The sequence below is a fragment of the Nicotiana tomentosiformis genome, chromosome 2 (assembly GCF_000390325.3).
Source record: "Nicotiana tomentosiformis chromosome 2, ASM39032v3, whole genome shotgun sequence".
NCBI classification, from domain to species: domain Eukaryota; kingdom Viridiplantae; phylum Streptophyta; class Magnoliopsida; order Solanales; family Solanaceae; genus Nicotiana; species Nicotiana tomentosiformis.
The window spans coordinates 191,254,437-191,274,374 of NC_090813.1; the positions used below are offsets into that span (position 1 = coordinate 191,254,437).

General features: G+C 33.8%; 1 protein-coding gene across 1 annotated transcript; it reads right to left on the reverse strand.

Annotated features, from left to right (window-relative positions):
- Positions 1–12,696: 12,696 nt before the first annotated feature.
- Positions 12,697–15,374, reverse strand: LOC104092760 (FCS-Like Zinc finger 8-like). Its single transcript, XM_070194827.1, has 2 exons — positions 13,897–15,374; positions 12,697–12,986 (listed from the first exon to the last, which is right to left on the reverse strand). The coding sequence occupies exons 1-2, from the start codon at positions 14,658–14,660 to the stop codon at positions 12,902–12,904; spliced, it is 849 nt and encodes a 282-aa protein (XP_070050928.1). The 5' UTR covers positions 14,661–15,374; the 3' UTR covers positions 12,697–12,901.
- Positions 15,375–19,938: the final 4,564 nt, after the last annotated feature.

Genomic DNA, 19,938 nt, shown 5'->3' on the forward strand with positions numbered 1-19,938 from the left:
AAATGCTTACTCCGAAGAGACTTTATGTGAATCTAAAACTGCTTCCTTCACCTTCTTGATACTGAAATGCATAATTCTCAATGATATAAGATGCCACGGGTCTCAACACCGTTCAATGCAACTCCCAGTTTTCTAGCCATATTTATAAATCTTGAATCCATTGTAACCATTCTCGAATTAACCGACCAAACGGACCAAAACGACCTGTGCCCCAATAGCACACCAACACCCAAGGGAATAAAGATTAACCCACACTCCTACGCAACCGAGCAAATTCCCGCTCCATGTACACTACATTCTCTGCGAATAACCACTCAATTATTTTATGGTCCTCCTATAACCATAGAGCATAATACAACTTATGTCCAGAAATTCCTTTACCCGAGTCATCCTCGACCTCGACCTCTGCAAGTCATAACTGCTTTATCGGTATACCCCGAACCGAAACTAATACGACCCATAACCGTGCAATCAACTCGTCGATAGCAGACTCCCCCACTTAGCCTTAAGATACAATTATATAAAATTAGAACCCGTAAGGATTTCTCCTTCTCAATTACCAAGGTCTCGCACCGTTAACCTGCCAGACTTCTCGAAGTCTTTTATTAAGCCTTTCATGAACATTCTGAATCTCCAGCCAAAATCACACACGCGGCCTCCTACCGGATAGCTAGTAATATTCCTCACAAAAGCTTCATCAACATCACGCTACCGATAGCTGCACACAGGAGATAACCCACATGTGGAATTCCTTACAGACATCTCCCAATGACACTGCACTGAGTGCAACGACCACTAATTCCGTAAATTCTCCTGAGTTCATGCTCGCCCACCATTTGTATAAGTCTGCACTTTCCCTATTGACATCAACTGTATGTCAACAATACCTTCTGAACTCAATTCATATTGCACCTGACATGATAATTAGATCTTCACGCTTCTATTCATTTCAAACACACTTTGTACACTAACCATCACTCCAAATAGAGTATGTAGGCTGGTTCACATAGTAACACGATCCCAAACCATTCTACACTTTCTCAAGGCACACGACTACCCTACTAGTGAATTCATATAATCTGCCACTCTTACTTCGGTTAAATCATCTCCTTTAAGAAACTTCTCAACCTCTACTTCTTCTACTTGACCTGCTAGTACTTCAACCACCGCGAAACACTTCCCGTCATGTCTTCCCTCATACTTTGCTACCCAACTGCTGCATCAAATCGAAATGTATTTCTGTCGCACCTGAACCAATAAAATGTTACCGACTCTAAGTCTCTTCAAAGATTATCTTTCCCGAGACATCAACATCAAAATACCCATTCGCAATCACCATTACTACACAACCACTTACTCTTCTTGAGTTCAACTCATTGACAGATATGCGAATTTAATTTGCCCCAAAATTTAACAACGTGGAAGATCCTTCAAAACATTCACACTAGAGATGATACGTCGCATCAAAACGAAAAATCCAAGCACCCAATGGCCTTCCTTTACATTCAAAGAAAACACTTCTCGTCACATTCGCATAGTCTTAACACTTCCAGCAGTTACGTCATACTCACCATAAAACCATTCCACTGCTCATCGAGTCACAATTTCACTCGTAGGGACACTATCAGACATATGAGTCCAAATGTATAGGTTACAACTGAAGCTACCGAGCCAAAACTACGGTTTAAACCTGGCCTCAAGTCCTCCAGACTAGCCCACCACCAAAATACATAATACACATCTCAAACCTCGTTCATAGAATCATAAACCGATGATGCACAACTGATACCGAGCGCTCGTGTGCGCATACGAGATGCGTGGAAGAATTCAAAGAGTTATGTCTCAAGCTGAATCATTTTCGCACGATAGAATACAAGAAAGTAAAATTTTCTAAGGGTTATACAGCCTCTTGAAGATAAGTACAGACGTCTTCGTACCGATCCGCAAGACTCTACTAATCCCGCTCATGACTCGTGAGACCTATGTAACCTAGGCTCTGATACCAATCTATCACGAGTCAAAACTAACCCCCTGTCGTGATGGCGCCTATCGTGGAACTAGGCAAGTTGACTCATTTTCAAAACAAAATGATATTTTCATTTCAAAGAAAAACAGAAGTGCGGAAAAGAAAAGCCCGACATCGGGGTGTCACTAGTCATGAGCATCTACTATAATCTGTCTAACAATATCAAGGCTAACTCGGCCTGGAAAAATAGCTAAATACTACTAGAGGAAGATAAGAGGGAGAAGAGCAGGGGCCGCGATCGCCAAACAGCTACCTTGCTATCTCCAAAAAAATCTGCAACCAGAACACTCAATAATCGCTACCGTGTCCAGCCACACCTGGATCTGCACACAAGGTGCAGGGAGTAACGTGAGTACGCCAACTCAGTAAGTAACAACAATAAATAAAGTCTGAGTAGTAGTGACGAGCAATAAAGCATATAACGTTCATATCAGGAAATCTCAGTAAAATACCACATGCTCTTAAAAATCAGGATTTGAATAAAACATCTCGTTTAAACCTAGTTCCAATAAAAATCATTTTTATTTTTCCAATAGTTTTTCAAACAAAGGCTCAGTGCAAAGGTGAGCAAAAAATGATGAAATCATAAACAGCCACTCAAGCAGACCTCACAGTCACTCGTGCCACTCGGGCATACCTCACAATCACTCTTGCCACTCGGGCATACCTCACAATCACTCTTGCCACTCGGGCATACCTCACAATCACTCTTGCCACTCGGGCATACCTCACAATCACTCATGCCTCCCAGTCACTCAGCACTCGGCACTCGCACTCAGTAGGTACCTGCGCTCACTGGGGGTGTGTACAGACTCCGGAGGGGCTCCTTCAGCCCAAGCGCTATAATCTGCACGGACAACTCACGTGCGATAATAATAAAGTATGCTGCAGGCGGGCAGCCCCGATCCACACTCATCCTCACAAATCAGGCCCTCGGCCTCACTCAGTCATAAAGTATGCTGTAGGTGGGCAGCCCCAATCCACACTCATCCTCACAAATTAGGACCTCGGGCATTTCAGTAAAACAGGGCATTCGGCCCAAAATATTTATATGCATCAAAATAGAGTCATAAAACTGAGTTATGCAGTAAACAAGTATAAACATGACTGAGTATAGATTTTTCAATCGAAAACAATGAGAGGATGATACGAAACATCCCCTAAGGGTCCAAACAGCATTGGCGCAAGCCCAATTTACATAAAATCTTTCTAAATCATATAAGTATCAATGGTTTCAACAAAGTATGCAACTTTACAGTTGCTACGGGACGGACCAAGTCACAAATCCCCAACAGTGCATGCCCACACATCCGTCAGCTAGCATGTGCGTCACTTCAAAATAATAGAATGATACGAAATCCGGAGTTTTATACGCTCAGGACTAGATTTACAATCGTTACTTACCTCAAACCGGTCAAATCTCTACCCCGCAATGCTCTTGCCTCTGAACTCTGCCTCCAAATGCTCCAAATATATTCACAATCAATATAATACCATCAATATGCGCTAATGGAATGAATTCCACAAGAAAAGCTTCAAAATTAGACCAATACCCGAAATTGGCTCAAACATTGCCTGTGGGGCCCATGTCTCGGAACCCGACAAAAGTTACAAAATCCGAAAGCCCATTCAACCACGAGTCTACCCATACCAATTTTACCAAAATCCGACCTCAACTCGACCCTCAAATCTACAAATCTTATTTCCAAATTTCTAAGTTTCAATCTCGGATTTACACCTCAAAATCATGTAATCTAGTCGGATTATTCGATGATAATTCAATATTATGGAGTAGAAATGATCACAAGGGACTTACCTCAAGTTTTTCTTGAAAATATATCAAAAATCGCCTTTGCCCAAGCTCCAATTTGTCAAAAATGGCAAATGGGACGAAGTCCCTATTTTTATAATTCTACCCAGACATCCTCGGTTCTGCCTCGATCATGGCCTTCGATCGAGGTCCTCGATCCTGGTCCTCAGTCCTGCACCTCGATCCTGGTTCTCGATCCTGGCTCTCGATTATGTCTTCGACCCGGCCTTCGACCGTGAGCCTCGATCCTGGGCTCGATCATGCCTTCGATCGTGGCCCTCGACTCTGGGCTCGATCATGGCTTCGATCGTGGCCCTCGACCCTAAGCTCGATCTGGGCTCATATCTGGGCTCGATTTCTGGGCAGAAACAATTTCCAACTGAAGGAAATTGCAGCAGCTGTTCTAGTTCAATTTTTGATCCGTTAACCATCCGAAACTCACCCGAGGCCCTCGGGACCTCAACCAAATATACCAACAAGTCCTAAAACATCATAAGAACTTAGTCGAATCCTCAAATCACCTCAAAAAACGCTAAAACTATGAATTACACCCCAATTCAAGCCTAATAAACGTCAAAATTTCTAATTTCTTCAAATAACTCCGGAACCTATCAAATCACGTCCGATTGACCTCAAATTTTGCACACAAGTCCTAAATGACATAACAGAGGCATTCCAATTTTTAGAATCATATTCAGATCCTGATATCAAAAAGTCAACCCCCGGTCAAACTTCTCAAAAATAAACTTTCGGCATTTCAAGCCTAATTCCTCTACGGACTTCCAAATAATATTCCGGACATGCTCCTAAGCCCAAAATCACCATACGGAGCTATTGCAATCATCAAAATTTAAATCCGAGGTCGTTTACATATAGGTCCATATCCGGTCCACTTTTCTAACTTAAAATTTTTAATTATGAGACTAAGTGTCTCATTCCACTCTGAGTTCCTTCCGGACTCGAACCCACTAACCCGATATAACATAATATAGTTGAATAACACAAAAAAAAGTAGGAATGGGGAAAACCGGGTTATAACTCTCGAAATGACCGACCGAGTTGTTACATTATCAGATAGGAAAAGTTTTGGATAGTCTTAAAATAGGAAAAACTCTGTCCGATTTTCTGTGAAATACCGATGAGGCTTACTTGGAAGGCACTTGCACCCAAGTTAAATTGGGTTGTGACAAAGTTGGTATCACAGCCCTAGGTTATTCTTGTGACTAATTGAGCACACGTCAGTAGTAGAATCTCAATTATGGTTATTTAGCCGGCCATTCCCATAATCGTGATTTTGCGAGAGCGTGATAGGATGTGTCTATCTTTCTTTCTTGTTTTTCCCTACGTGTGTGACGACTAGGGTCTACTAATTGAATCTTTCACTGTTTATCTTATTACCATAAGACTCGATCTTGATCACTCGATTATATGAATAGGCGAAAGGTTCAGGAGGGCATCAAATGTTGCCCTTGGCAGATAACCGTCAAGGGAAGAGGTAGAGCTTCCTTAAAAGGCCGATGAAAGGGTTCTTAAGCCACCATGAGAGGATTTCTTACCACCACGAGATGCCTGATAGGATCCACTCCTGAAATAAGTAATATCCCACAAATATAGCCATATGGAAGTGTTACCATTGAGGTACTTACCTCATCTTTATGGGTATAATGGGTGGACAGGGAAGAATGGGAAACAAATGGGCTCCTAAAGGCCTCAAGCACCTACATTAACTAAGATGGTCGAAAACAGAGATATATCCTTAATAAAGTTCCTAAAAATTAAAACCGCCATGTTTAACGTTTATGATTATTCGGAGGATCCTCAGAGGTTCTTGATGAAATACTTGTATTATGAGTTCTAGGATGCTTTACTAAGAGACTCGTGGATCTAGAAACTTACATGCTAGGGAGCATGGTCAATAAATATATGGTATGATATCGTACTGTTAGGAATATAAATAGGTGCAACACAATTGATTTGGAACAAGTCTCTAAACTATTCATGAATCGCTTCTTTCTTGGAAGCCAAAAGCGTGAATCTACTAGGTAAGAAATTGGTTAACACGCTAGGATACCGATATATGACACTAGACTTCCTCAGCTAGCTAGATACACATTATCTCAACCTTAAGGAATTATCTAAGGGGTGCTTAACCTTTTAAATAAGACAGTAACCTCGTATACAAAAAGTACGGCCAATTCTATGATAGCTAGCTTGCTGAAGATATTGAAAATATAGATATTATAGGCATGCAACAAAGTTTTACGGAGGAAGTACAAGACTGGGAATTTTGTCAATGAGTATTTTAGTGTGAGTCAAACAACTGGAAACATAGACGGTGGGAGAATCTGAGTTAACCGAATATGTTTAATAAGCTTGTCAAATTCAAGTTGAACATAAAGATATCCTAGTCAACTTGATATTACTTAATATGGTCTACTTTGGAATAGATCGGTTATATCTTCTTGCCATGCCGCTCTCGATTTTCATGTAAAGGAAGTTGAGTTTGGGATACTGAATTAACCTAGTTTCATCCTAAAATGTAAATAAGGTCCAAAGATAAATAAGGTTATATTATATCATATATCAAAGTTCAACATTACTAAAGAATGATTGTTGGGGTCTCTTGGCCTATGATGAGAGACATAAAGGATAAGACACCTAGCTTGGAAAAGGTACCAATAGCTAGAGAATTATTTAATGTATTTTCTGAGAATTTACCAGGATTATCTCAGTAGCAGAAATAGACTTTGGCATCGATTTGATACCTAACATAATCTATATCGAAACCCCCCATATGGCATGACACCAGCAGAGTTAGAAAGAGCTAAATGAATAGCTGCAAGACCTAATAGACAATAGTTTTATTAGATTGAGTATAATTTTATGGGGTGAACCATTAGTACTATTTGTGAAAGAGGAATATAGGTCATTAAGGGTGTGCATCGACTAAAAGCAATTGAAAAGGTAACGATGCGCTATAAGTACCTATTGCCTAATATAAATGATCTGCTTAATGAATTTCTTAATATCAGAGAATAATATATTCCTAGGGCAGCATTTCAAACTCGGTATGGTATTATATGGGTTCCTTGTGATATCTTTTGGACTTATAAATACTCCAACTGCATTGTTGGACTTAATGAATAGGGCATTCATGATGTTTTTGGGCAGATTTCTCATAGTATTTATTGATGATGTTACCTTGTAGCCAGGAAGAACACGAGGATTACGTGAAACTATATTATAGATGCTGCAAAAGAATTTAACTTATGCCAAGTTCTCCGAGTGTGAGATTTGGCTAGACTTTGTGGTATTCCTCAGTAATATTGTATCTGAAAAATAGGATTATGATAGATCCTAAAAAGATAGAACCAGTTCAAAAAAAATAGTCAAAACCCATTACTCCTTCATAAATCGCAGCTTCTCGGGCTTTGCAAACTACCTCAGGTAGTTTCTGCAGAAAATATTTGAATAGCAGTGCCGCTAACCAAGTTAACTTAGAAAAATGTAAAGCTCCATCAGACGAAGTAATATGAGATTAACTTTCAGAAACAAAAAAATATATATGTTTGGCAACCTCCATTAGCCTTACCATTATGTTCTAGAGGATTCATAGTGTTATGTAACACTTTCAATGTCGAATTAGGATATATTCTTATGTAGAATGATCACGTGATTGCTTATGCTTCAACACAACTATAAAAATATTTGCAGAACTATCCCACTTATAGTTTGGAGATGGTTATAATTGTATTTGCTATGAGAGTCTGGAGACACTTTTTATGCGAGATTTATATAGACTACAAGAGTCTGAAGTACGTTTTCCAGCAGATATATCTAGACCTTCAGCAACATAGATGGATAAAACTATTTAATGACAATGATTGTACTACTCTATTTCATTTTGGAAAGTCCGTTGTTGTGGCTAATGCAAATTAAAAAAAAAATAGGGTAGTTCGACGAATATAGCTCCTATAAAGAGACTTTTGGTTAAGAATATGCACAGACTAAATGGTATAGGTGTCAGATTTAGTGTAAAAATTTTCAGAGCCATTGTTGGCTTGTGTTCAAGTAAGGTCTTCATTAGTAAAGTACATAAATGCCACTTAATATAAAGATGAGCTATTGTGCAAACATCGAGATGAGGTTCTACCTAGTAAAAAGCAAGGATATAACTATTGACAGAAATTATATTCTCAACTAGGTACTTAGATATATGTACTAGATGTAGATGTGTTAAGATGAGTTATTCTTGAGGAACTCAAAACTTTAAATACGTTGTACATTCGGATCCTAGTAAGATATACCATGACTAGAAGAAAATTATATTTATGGAAAAAAGAGGAAGATTAACTTAACCTAGTTCTAACAGTTTAATTTGTTAGTATGTCAACATTTATGACTCGCATGCGTACTACAACAACTCGGGATTCCAAAGTAAAAATTGAATAGAATCAAAGTAAATTTTGTGACAAAACTACCTCAAAGAATTAGAAGTTATAATTATATGTGGTAATAAGGTAATTAAAAATTGACTTACATGGTAGGCACACTTTTGCCAGTTAAAACTTCTCACACTGAGGATAAATATACTCAAATATACATGAATGGAAAATTATTAAACTATACGGGGTCTATCCATCATTTATGATAGAAGATCACAATTTACTGCACCATTTTGAAAATCTTTCCAAGAAACATTGGTTACATTAGTAGATCTTAGTACTCTATTTTATCAGCAGACAGGCGAGCAATCTAAATGTACCATACAGATCTTGAAGGATACGTTGAGAACTTACAATTTGAGTTTAGAGGTAGCTTGTACGCTTATATATCTATAGTTGATTTTGCCTACAACGATAGCTTTCAGTCTAGTATTTAGGTGGAACCGTATGGAGCCTTGTATAAGTGTATGATGTTGTTCTCCTATCGGATGGTTTGAAACCTATGAGACTAACTTTTTACGACCCGACTTAGTACAAGAAGCTATTGACAAGGTCCAGTGATCAGATTGCTCACAACTCATAATAGACAAAAGTCTTATGCGGATAAGAGGAGAAGAGAGTTAGTGTTCACAATCGGGGATACAGTGTTCCTACGAGTCTCCCCTATGAAAGGTGTAATGCGGTATGGAAAAAGAGGTAAGTTGAGCCCTAGGTTTATAGGACCGTATGAGATACTAGACCGAGTGGGAGATGTGGCTTATCGTTTCACATTTCCTTCTGAGTTGTATTTTACTAATTCAGTGTTTCATGTCTGTATGCAAAAAAAATATATATATTGGACTTCTCTCAAGTTCTTGAAGCACCGACTATACCTCTTGATAAAAATTTATCTTACGAGAACGAGCCGATTGCTATTGTTGATAGACAAGTAAGAAAACTACGGTCAAAAGAATTATTGTTTGTAAAAGTCTTATGGAGAACTCATACAGTTGAAGAAGCTACGTGTGAAGTGGAAGATTCTATGCGAGTCAAGTATACTCACTTATTTCAGTCTACACGTACGTACTAAAGTTAAATTCGGGGATCGAATTTCATAAGGTGGGGAGGATGTAGGACCCCAATATTTTAAATAAGGACATATTGGACATTTAACAAATTATTAAAAATAAAACAAACAAATAAAACAAAACAAAACAAAAAAAGGATGGAGGGATGGAAACAAAAGGGCCGACGCCCATTAGAAAGTAACCTACCAAGGTTTAAAAAGGGTTTAGAAAGAAAATAAGCTTTTGGCTTCTAGAGAAAACGAGAAACAGAAGAAAAAACCAAAAGCAGAGAGAGAAAGAAAGAGAAAAAGAAGAAGAAGAAAGCTTTGGACAAAGGCTTTAAGAAGAACTAGGGGTTGAAATTGAAAGTATTAAAATTCTCCTTCGACTCAAGAGGTTAACCTTCTTCTTCTCATCTGTTGAATTATTTCACTACATCTATGCGATTTTATGTAGTACAAAAGAATTTAATATCAACTTTCTTTTATATATATATATATATATATATATATATATATATATATATATATATATATATATATATATATATATATATATATATATATATATATATATATATATATATAATTACTATGGATAGTAAGGCTATAAAAGTTTGGTTTAAGCACTGATAAGCCTAATTTTAGAGGAATAAATTATACTAAATAGTTTAAAATTGATAGAATTATGGACTAGTTCTATGATTAAATATGAATCCATAAATTAAGACTCAAACATGAACCCCGATGGTTGGATATTTTAAATTAGTTATGAATTAGTTTAAACTAGAAAATTGACACGAGATTGATATGATGTGATATTAGATTGATCGGAGAAAGTTATACGGACCGCTCGAGGTGACTAGTTTGGTATTTGACACGAGTACTGTGAGTAGTAATCTTACCACAATTTGTGTTTTCATAACCTGCATGGTTTATATATTATTTTGAAAATAAATGTGTTACTGATGTTTTGAAATTACATGTGGGACAAGTCATTTACTTGATATGGTACCGAATAATTTACTTGAGATGTTTACCGGTTAATCTAAATATTTTCACCGTTACTAGATATATTTTACTGTTACTTGAGATTTGATTATTATTCTCGAAATAAAATTACAAGATTTGAAAGAAATGATGCCCTTTGCTATTTTTAAAATGCTTTCGTACGAGTATTTACTGTTTACAAGAAAGAGTATAAATGGGAGGAGACTTTGAAGGATCCCGTAGCTAACGGAGGGTTCGTTAGACCTGTTGCACCTTGTAATTACCGATTACCGAGTACAGTTATAGCCCTCGCTAGTGGGAAGGTAGAACTAGCATACAATTACAGTTTTCCCTCGAGTAGGGACCTACAGTTAGATTGGACTCTTTTTACGAAGGGGTTCACACAATGATACATATTACATGATCCTTCCTTGGAAACCTCCCAAACAAAAAGATTTGCTATGAAACAATGTTTACCGAGTTTATTACAGAATTGATAATTGAATTTTATTTATATGAAACAGATGATGAAACGGATTATTGTTTATTGTTTCTGAAAGGGCATTTTTATTATATTTTCGGGTTAACAAGCATGTTTTCTGACTTGTCCCCAATTAAAAACGGTTGTGGTTAAGTGTTATTACTCACTGAGCTAGCGACTCACTCCCCACTATTTATTTTACAGAGACACTAGATGACGCGAGCGAGGATTTCGTTAATTAGAGTACACGAGTTGCTAATTCCTGGTGAGCCCCGCACTTGTTCGCGTGGGCGAAAAGTTTATTTATTGTTATTGTCTTTTCTTTTGAACTCTTAGAGTCTCTCCATAGTCATTCTTATTGGTGTCATGATGATTCATTCGTTATATTAGACTAGTTACTAGTATTACACTTTCTCTCCATATTTTGAAATGGGTTTAGTATTATTATGTTGGTAATGGTAATGTTGGTGAAAATTTATTTTGGTTAGTTGATGAAGATTGTGACTTATTTGGGTGAATATTGGTTGGTTGTTAATTATTTATCAGACAGGAAAATTTTTGGATAGTCTTAAAATAGGGAAAACTCTCTCTGATTTTCTGTAAAATATCGATGAGGCTTACTTAGGGGTACTTGCACCCAAGTGCCAGTCATGATCCTAAATTGGATCGTGATAGTAGATAAGTTGTAGATTAGTTATAAATAAGTATATACTGTATAGTTAATTATATGAAATTTATTTTTAGTATATATGAAAGTTGTAGATAAGTTATAAATAAGTTGTATATTGTATAATTAGTTGTATAAAATTTATTTTTAGTTTATATGATGTTGTATATGTATCAAATTTATATTAAATTTTTATGAAATTTATTTTTTAATTTGTATGTTATTGTACCATACAAATTTATCATCTCTTTGTTCTACTTACGCTTCAACTCCAATTAATTTCGAGATCATTTGATATTCACCATTGTTACAGAAGCTTTGGAAAAGAACATGGAGGATAGCACAAATCTGTTCCGAATTTCTGGGATGAACTAGGTGAAAAGAAAAAAGATAAGTCAGTTAAGAAAAGTAAGGATTCTGCAATGAAAGAAACAATTTATATTTCTTAAGGAAACCATGTTGGCAACTAAGGAATGCAAAATAATTATGCAATTAAAAGGAATAGTTGATATGCCAACTATGGAAACAACGCAACATTCAGATGCGTACTTGGCAAGAAAGGATATTGCATTTAAAGTTCTAAATTATCTTCATATGAAGCATGGCTTCACTGCCCACGAATTTTGGCTCTCATTTACCGGAATTTTGGGTGGAGAGAGACAAAGAATAGGGAAATTGAGGGGAGGAGAGAAGAAAAAAAAATGGTATAAGTAAATCCCCTAATTTAAGGCACTAATAATGAATTCGGAGTCTTTTAAAGTGGAATGTATATAATTTGTAAGTAATCCTTGTTTAGGGCAAGTAATATACAAAATTAGAACAATTTTAATAAATAAATTTCAAATATTATATAGAAACGAAAAGATATACACTAATGACTATATAAAAAAATATACACTAATATTTTTTTTAAATGACTATTTGTATATTTTTCTCTTTTATTTTTTCTTTGATCGAGCATATCTGCGTTTTTCTTTTAAACATCGAGTCACCTAGACTTACAACCTCAGGAGTTCTGCGTTGCTAGATTACTTACCAAATTTCTGTTCGACTTTAACGACAATTATAATGAATTGACAAATTTTATGCTGATGTCAACTTCTCAAAATTTTTATTAGAATTTAAAGATCAATAAAGTAAGCAAACTCATAGGCTTAAACTCTTAAATTGTACTATTAGAGAGATTACATCGTAATTATAAGGCAAAGAAAATGGAGTATAAGATTAGAAAGTCAAAAAGAATTCCAACAAAACCACGTTATATTTGACGGAGCAACAACCTTCTCATTGGTCCACCACAAGTCTTATCTCACTCATATTAGAAAATAGACTTCATTCATATCCACTTTTAAAGATGCCAAAATTCTTCCAAAAGTGACAAAGCAGATAAGCATGAAAATAAATATCACTATAGTCCTAAAATCATAGTACAATTCATCATCTCTCATTCGTTGATTCCTGGCCTTGGCCTTCCAAAATCATCTCTTGGCATTCATGGCTGCAAGTTAAGTCTTTTTCACCCCTGCAGGATGTACAAAGATTGCTCTTACATCATATAACGTTTTAAGTGATTACTTTTCATCTGTCTAAATCGTACATAAATATTGTCCATAATTATCATGACACGGATAATTCAATATACAAGATATATCGTGTTCACATAAAGTTTAAGAAAAGTTCGCATTCCGATAAGTATGATGCATACAGTCTACCCTAATACAAGTATTGACTGTTTTTATCGTTCATAATCATCATGAACGTTTAAAATTACAGTTGTACATACATTCAAAGAAGTGGTCTAGCAATAAATAAAATGATGAAAGATTAATATTCAAATTTAATACATGTATTGATGAAAAATAACAAACTGGCTCAATAAAATAAAGGTATGTGCAACCGAACTCAGACGCCAAAATAAACAGTCAAAGGACAATTTAATTTAGGTAAAAACCTAGATAGAATCAATTATTTAATTCTATATTTTCTTTCTATTCAATTCACTTCATGAGATTCATCATAATCAAACTATATGCTAACATTTGATCATCCTTCTTTCTACCTAAGTGGAACCGATTACATTTAATTGCGAAGCTCAAATGAAAATGTGTTTAATTTTTTTTTAAAAAAAAACTAATTATTATGGTAAAGAGAAATAGGGATAGCGCGAATTGAAGACACACTTATAATGTGAAAGACGAATGTGAAGCATGAGATCATTCGAACCTAGTAATTTTAGTTCGAATTATATATGTTTAAAAATTTACTGAATAGGTATAATAATTGATCTTGAACCCAGTGAATCAACTAAGTTATAATGAAAATTGAACTCGAACCCAGATATACTATCTACCAATACAACTAAACTGTAAGCTCATACATAGGCAAGAGTTACAAACAAACAAAAAGGATCTATTCCTAATACAAGAACTTACATGTATATGTCTTTGCACTCTGTTTGATCAACTTTGCAAGAGTTGCAACAACTCAGAATTTTCTCTGGCAAACAAGAATTTGAATCACCTCCCAAAAATCCATTCTCTTTTGTCAATTCAGACAATTTTCTAACTCCACAGCAGCGTTCCACAATGCAATTATCAAATATATGAGTTGTTTTTGGATTTGGACCATGACTTATCACACAAGTGTAATCCTCTGAACTCTCCATTTCTGTTAAACTTAGCCCTTCACCAACATCCCCAGAAGAAATTTTTTTAACTTCTAGGGACTCAGTTGAAGAACATGGGATTTCAACTTTGAGCTTTGCTCCAAACAAAGCCTTAGAAACACTGCTAATTTCCTTGGAATCAATGAGAGCAAGTCCAATACTTTCTGATTCCATCTTGTTATTTGAAGGCTTTTTAGTGATGGGCTTTGATGATGTTCTATCATAACCAAAAGGGTTCCCAAGATTGAAATTGTGCATGCTATCAAGAATGGAATTTGGGCTAGTAATAGTTTCAAAGTCATATAGTCGATCCCGACTTGTTTGAAATTGAGACGTATTTACTGTTGTTTTAGTAGTTTCAGTGTCAGATAGGCTTCTGGTTAGAAAACTATTGAAAAATCTTGGAGAAATTAAGGATGAAATTGGTTTATTTTTGTGATTTTGGGTGGAATTGGGAGAAGGAAAAGAACTTTGGTCTGCCATATGAACTTGTGTGCTAGTCACCCCTCTTCTTGATTTGTACCTCAGCATCAACTTTTAGAACTTTATTGAATAACTAGCCACTGCAAAAGCAAGTAATGTGAGCAATAATAGATAGAAAAAGGAGCGAAATTAGAATTTAAATTTAATAAAATTTAATGAGTTCATAATAGTATGATTCTATTATATGTATATCATTTAATTTCTTTTATATGTATACCTAGTTCAAGCATAACTCTATCAAGGTGAACTTATTCATATTGATGATGTGTTGTAAGCTGACAATTAGTTTAAAATTGACTAAAAATTTCTCATAATACGAAATATATAATTTAAATGGAGCAACATGATCGACGAGAATTCGTATCACCAATTAGAACTTGATTAAGATTGGTGTAGTTATTACTATTATATATATAACTCAAGCAGAAAATAATAAAGTCAGTTACACATACAGAATTCGTTAAACACACAGAGCTAGAAATTTGAGGAGGAGAAGAAGACTAAGAAGCAAATGATACTTCATAAATACTACTACTAGTATATAACAACGAATTTATCATAAACAACAACTAGTTTCACCTCCCATGAACATTGAATATCAGTTCCCAAAAGCTGGAAAAAGGGTGCCTTGTAATTAGACTTCAAAGTATGAATAGCAAATGTTGACCTTCCAACTCAATTGTCAAAGAGTAAAACAGAATTGTGAAAAAGAACCAGGGACGTATAATTTGTTTCTTTTTATTCTTTTGGTGCGCACTAGATAACTTATTCATTATGCAATAACTCACAAATTATATAGGATATATAAATCGCATTAAACAAGTTCAATACGACAGGATTAGACAGTTAGTAAAGAAAATCAATTACAGTTCTTTCACGTAGCACTCGCCTAGCCAACTCAGCCAATCAAGACAATAAAAACAAATGTTTATATGCATCTCAGTTGAATTTAATATATGTGTTGTACTTATCTTAATTTCTCATTATTTCAAGCAGTTTTGGACTGATCTAACTTTTGTCCACTTTCATGGGAAAAGGGGGGCCGACTTACAAAGATAAAGATGCAATTATATTTCCCACAAACTTAAAAACTGCTTGTTTTCTCTCTGCCACGCATCTTACTTCTCTCGCATGCACGAACGTATGTGTGACTGTGTGTTAACTGCCTACTATATAAAGTTGAGTTTGTATTCCTAACTTTCATATTCTAGTTTAAAGTTGAATTAGTTTTTAACTACATTAAAAAAAAACTATATAAGTTAAATAAAATTATTGCGTAAAACAGAGTTAAAATATAAAAAATTGACTGTAATATATACTCGGAACATTTCATCTTCTTAAACAAATGTAATATAAAATTTAAGATTTAGGTAACATATATTATCAGTATAATAATATTATATTATCAGTATAATTTAACTTATTATATTATGTTACTTATCATCTATTTCAAATAATAAATTAACGTTATTAAATAGAATTACTTATAATTACTACTTAAATAAATTGATTGTGTATGAATATTTTACGCCATAATACTTAGAACTTACCTCAATACCTATTCAAAGGCTTGAAAACATAGAACGAGCCTACTAGCCCCATGGAGAGGAGTTGGGAACCAAAATGATGTGAAAATTTAGCAAATGAGATAATATAAAAAAATAAAAAAAAGAACATTAATTTATATATATATATATATATATATATATATATATACGCATGTATCCCAAGTGCTATATACAGAGGCGGCTCAATAGATTTAGTGGACTAAAGCCAAGCTATATTAAAAGGTCCCTTAAATTTATTTCGTAAAATTCATATAAATAATGAGACAAAAAAATTTCTTTCTAATGTATTGATCCATCAAACTATGACTAAATAAAGTAGCTAAGTAAGAGACGATGAGTTAAAGTCAGAAAATAAAATAGACAAAAAAATGAAAAGAAATGAATGAACTTTCTAACTCATCTTTATAACCTCAACAAAATAAATAAATTGTTAAAATTTGAAATCTCTTATTAATAATTATTGTATAAAATTAAGTAGTATATGTTATGCATAATAATATAGTATACTCCTAGTAATATTTTTGGGGCCCTTTAGTTTTGGGGACCTAAGACAGTGGCTTTAGTAGCCTTACCCTTCGGCCGCGGGTGAAATTCAAAAATAGGCAGATTTACAAGTGGTAATTAAAAAATAGTCACAGTATCAAAAGTAATCGAAATTTAGCCACTTTTCATGTAAAGATAAATCTGAACGAAAACACTGTTTAAAATCTGAAAAATATTACAGCATAATATACTAGACTTCCAGCATAATATACTGGAATTCCAGCATAATATGCTGGAAGTTCATACACATGTGCTCCAATCTCCAGTATATTATGCTGGAATTTTCCGTGTGTTGGAATTCCGGTATAATATGCTGGAAGTTCATACACAGGTGCACCAATCTCCAGTATATTATGTTGGAACTTTTCGTATTACAGTTAAATAGTGGCTATTTTTTAATTACTCATCCGAACACTGACTAGCACGTGCTATATTTACTTCGGCCGCCCCTGGCTATATAGGCTTGGGCTAACATCTGCAGTAAAAGATTGTTACCCGAGTTTTTTTTTTTTTCAGAAATACATAGTGCACGGTAACCATGTGCTATGCATGTCAAGTTTGTTCAATATACTAAGCGAGCAACCAAGTGTTGGATGGTATACATTGGTTAGGTGGCAGGTGGAATGGTGGCTCATAGCCTCTGTGGTCGCGAGTTTGATTCCAAGCCTTCCACAAAAGAAGAAGAAAAAAAAAAAAAATTATTCAGCTTTGCTTTAACAAATCTAATCTAATATGTAGAAATAACTCTAGCATTGTTTTTTAATTTTGAAATAAATTCACATACTTATTAACTATGAACCAATGGCATAATAAAATAAATAAATTGGTCCACCATGTCTCAATCTCTAATCAATTATGATCAACCATATGAATCATTTTTATCGCATTACGTTTTAATCAAACCCATATACTTCGAAACTACATACTCAAAATTTCTTTCATGCTAATAAAAATACTTTTCTATATTTGATCGCAGTTGGAGCTAATTTGAGGTGATTGAGATTGAATTTTTCACTTGAAATTCGAAAAAGAACACAGTTACCCAACAGTATACCGCTATGGTACACAATATGTTGTAGGAGTATATAATTATACTGCAATAGTATATTATTATATTATACAATATACTACAACGGTATACTATAATAATCGAAAAAGAACACAGTTACCTAACAGTATACTGCTATGGTATACAATATATTGTAAGAGTATATAGTTATACTGCAATAATATACTACTATTGTATACAATATAGTATAATGGTATATTGTAATAATATGCAATATATTGCAACAATATGTTGTAATAGTATACAATATACCATAATAGTATAGTTCGACTGCTATTTGTTGAATCATCTAGGTGCTATTGTGCAGAGCTAAAGTTATGGTTATAGTAACATTATACTGTTATAGTATACAATATGATATAACAGCATACCGTAATAAATAAGTCATTTTTTATTTTATTTTTTAAAATTTTTCCAACTAGGTCCTTGCAAATATTTTCTTAAATGAATGTTGATGGAGTTCTATGAAAATAATATTCATTGTATAAGTAGGTGTCGGAAGACATAAAATAGTAATATGGGAAAAAAAGGAAATTAAATTTTTTTTGAATGAAATTAGAAAAGGAACACGAAATTAAAAAAAAATAAACAAAAGGAAAGAAAAATAAAAATAAAAAAATGTAAAGAAACGATCCAAATTGAGTATAAAAGCAGATTATGGTGAATAAAAAAAATAAAGAATAATATGATTCTGAAAAACAAATATATGAACAGAAAAAAAGAAGAAGAAAGAAAATAAATAAATAAAAATGAGAAAAAATAAAAGGAGAAAAGAAAGAAAGAAAAAACAAAAGCAGAGAAATAAAAAAAGAAAATGAGAAGAAAAAAAGACACAATTACTCACAAAAGCTGCAATGGGTAGGAAGAGTGATTAGTTTGATGGGTAGAAAAATTAATAGGTAGGTAAAGATAAGTAGTTTAGTTTTTGTGGGTAAAGCTATAAAACTCTCTATTTCGATTTATATAACGTAGTTCAATTAATAACGGACTTTAGGGAAAAATTATTTTTTGGTTATAAAAATTTTACGAAATATGATATTAAGCATGTATAATATTTGTATAGCTATAAAAATTTATTAATAAAGATAAAATAAAAAATTCAAGTTTAATTGTTACTAAAATTCAAGTACTGGTACTCAACTCATCTTGTCTTGCCATCAAACACAAATGTGCCTATTGGACTATGTCCATAATAACATAAGGGGTCATTTTGTTAAGGTGATAACGATACTAATCGTGGGATAAAATTTGAAATAATATTTATTTTTGTGTTTGGTTATGGATATTAACTAAAATTTATATAAATTTTATATTAAAATAATGATATTAGCTATCTCAATAATAGCCTATTCTAATACCACACTAAAACGTGAAATCATTGCATTTAAATTTTAAATTATTAGAAAAAACATATTTTATTTATTTAATTATGTCTCTCAATATTACTTTTTCATTTTGTAATAATTGATCGAAAGAAGTAACTATTATACGTCATTTGTCAAGACTATAATGTAGTTCTTCGAGATCGTGAACTGAGCCTTATCTCATGTGGATATTCTTCTGAAGTTGACTAATCATCAATTTACCAATGTGCACATCAAATTGTGAGTGAAATTTTTTCTTGCTTAAAAAAGCTTACTCACATCCAATGTTTACATCAAATTGTAATAATTTACCATTATTAAATCATAAAGTTAAGGTAAGCGTGTATGTATAATTAGTTTACTATTATTAAATTATACTGTATTAACTAAATATTATGTATATAAAGACACATGTTATATATTTATTAAGCTAGTATAAATATTGAGTGTGAATAATTTTTTTTTTTATAATTTTCTAAATAATCCAACAAGTCATTTTCCCAATTTTATTTTTATTTTTATTTTTTAAAAAGTCATTTTCCTAACGCTTGAGTGCCACGATAATTTAGAAGACACAGTTCCAATCCTTACATGTAACTTAATTAATAATTCTGCACCAATAATTAGTGTCCTATTTTTCATTAATTTACTCAACTTTGCCTGCCAAATCAAGACACATGTATGCCAGCTAAACCTATATATTATTATCGCCCTTCTTTCTTGGAGACCAAAGTGACAATTTTCTTCTGTCAAAACCTACTTAGTAGGTTATCAAACTCAAG

Excerpts from the sequence above, each read along its gene's own strand:
- LOC104092760 (XM_070194827.1), bottom strand. The coding sequence starts at position 14,660 with ATGCTGAGGTACAAATCAAGAAGAGGGGTGACTAGCACACAAGTTCAT. Across the intron at positions 12,987-13,896 it reads GAGTGCAAAGACATATACAT|GGGTGAAAAAGACTTAACTT; the intron begins GTAAGTTCTTGT and ends TACATCCTGCAG.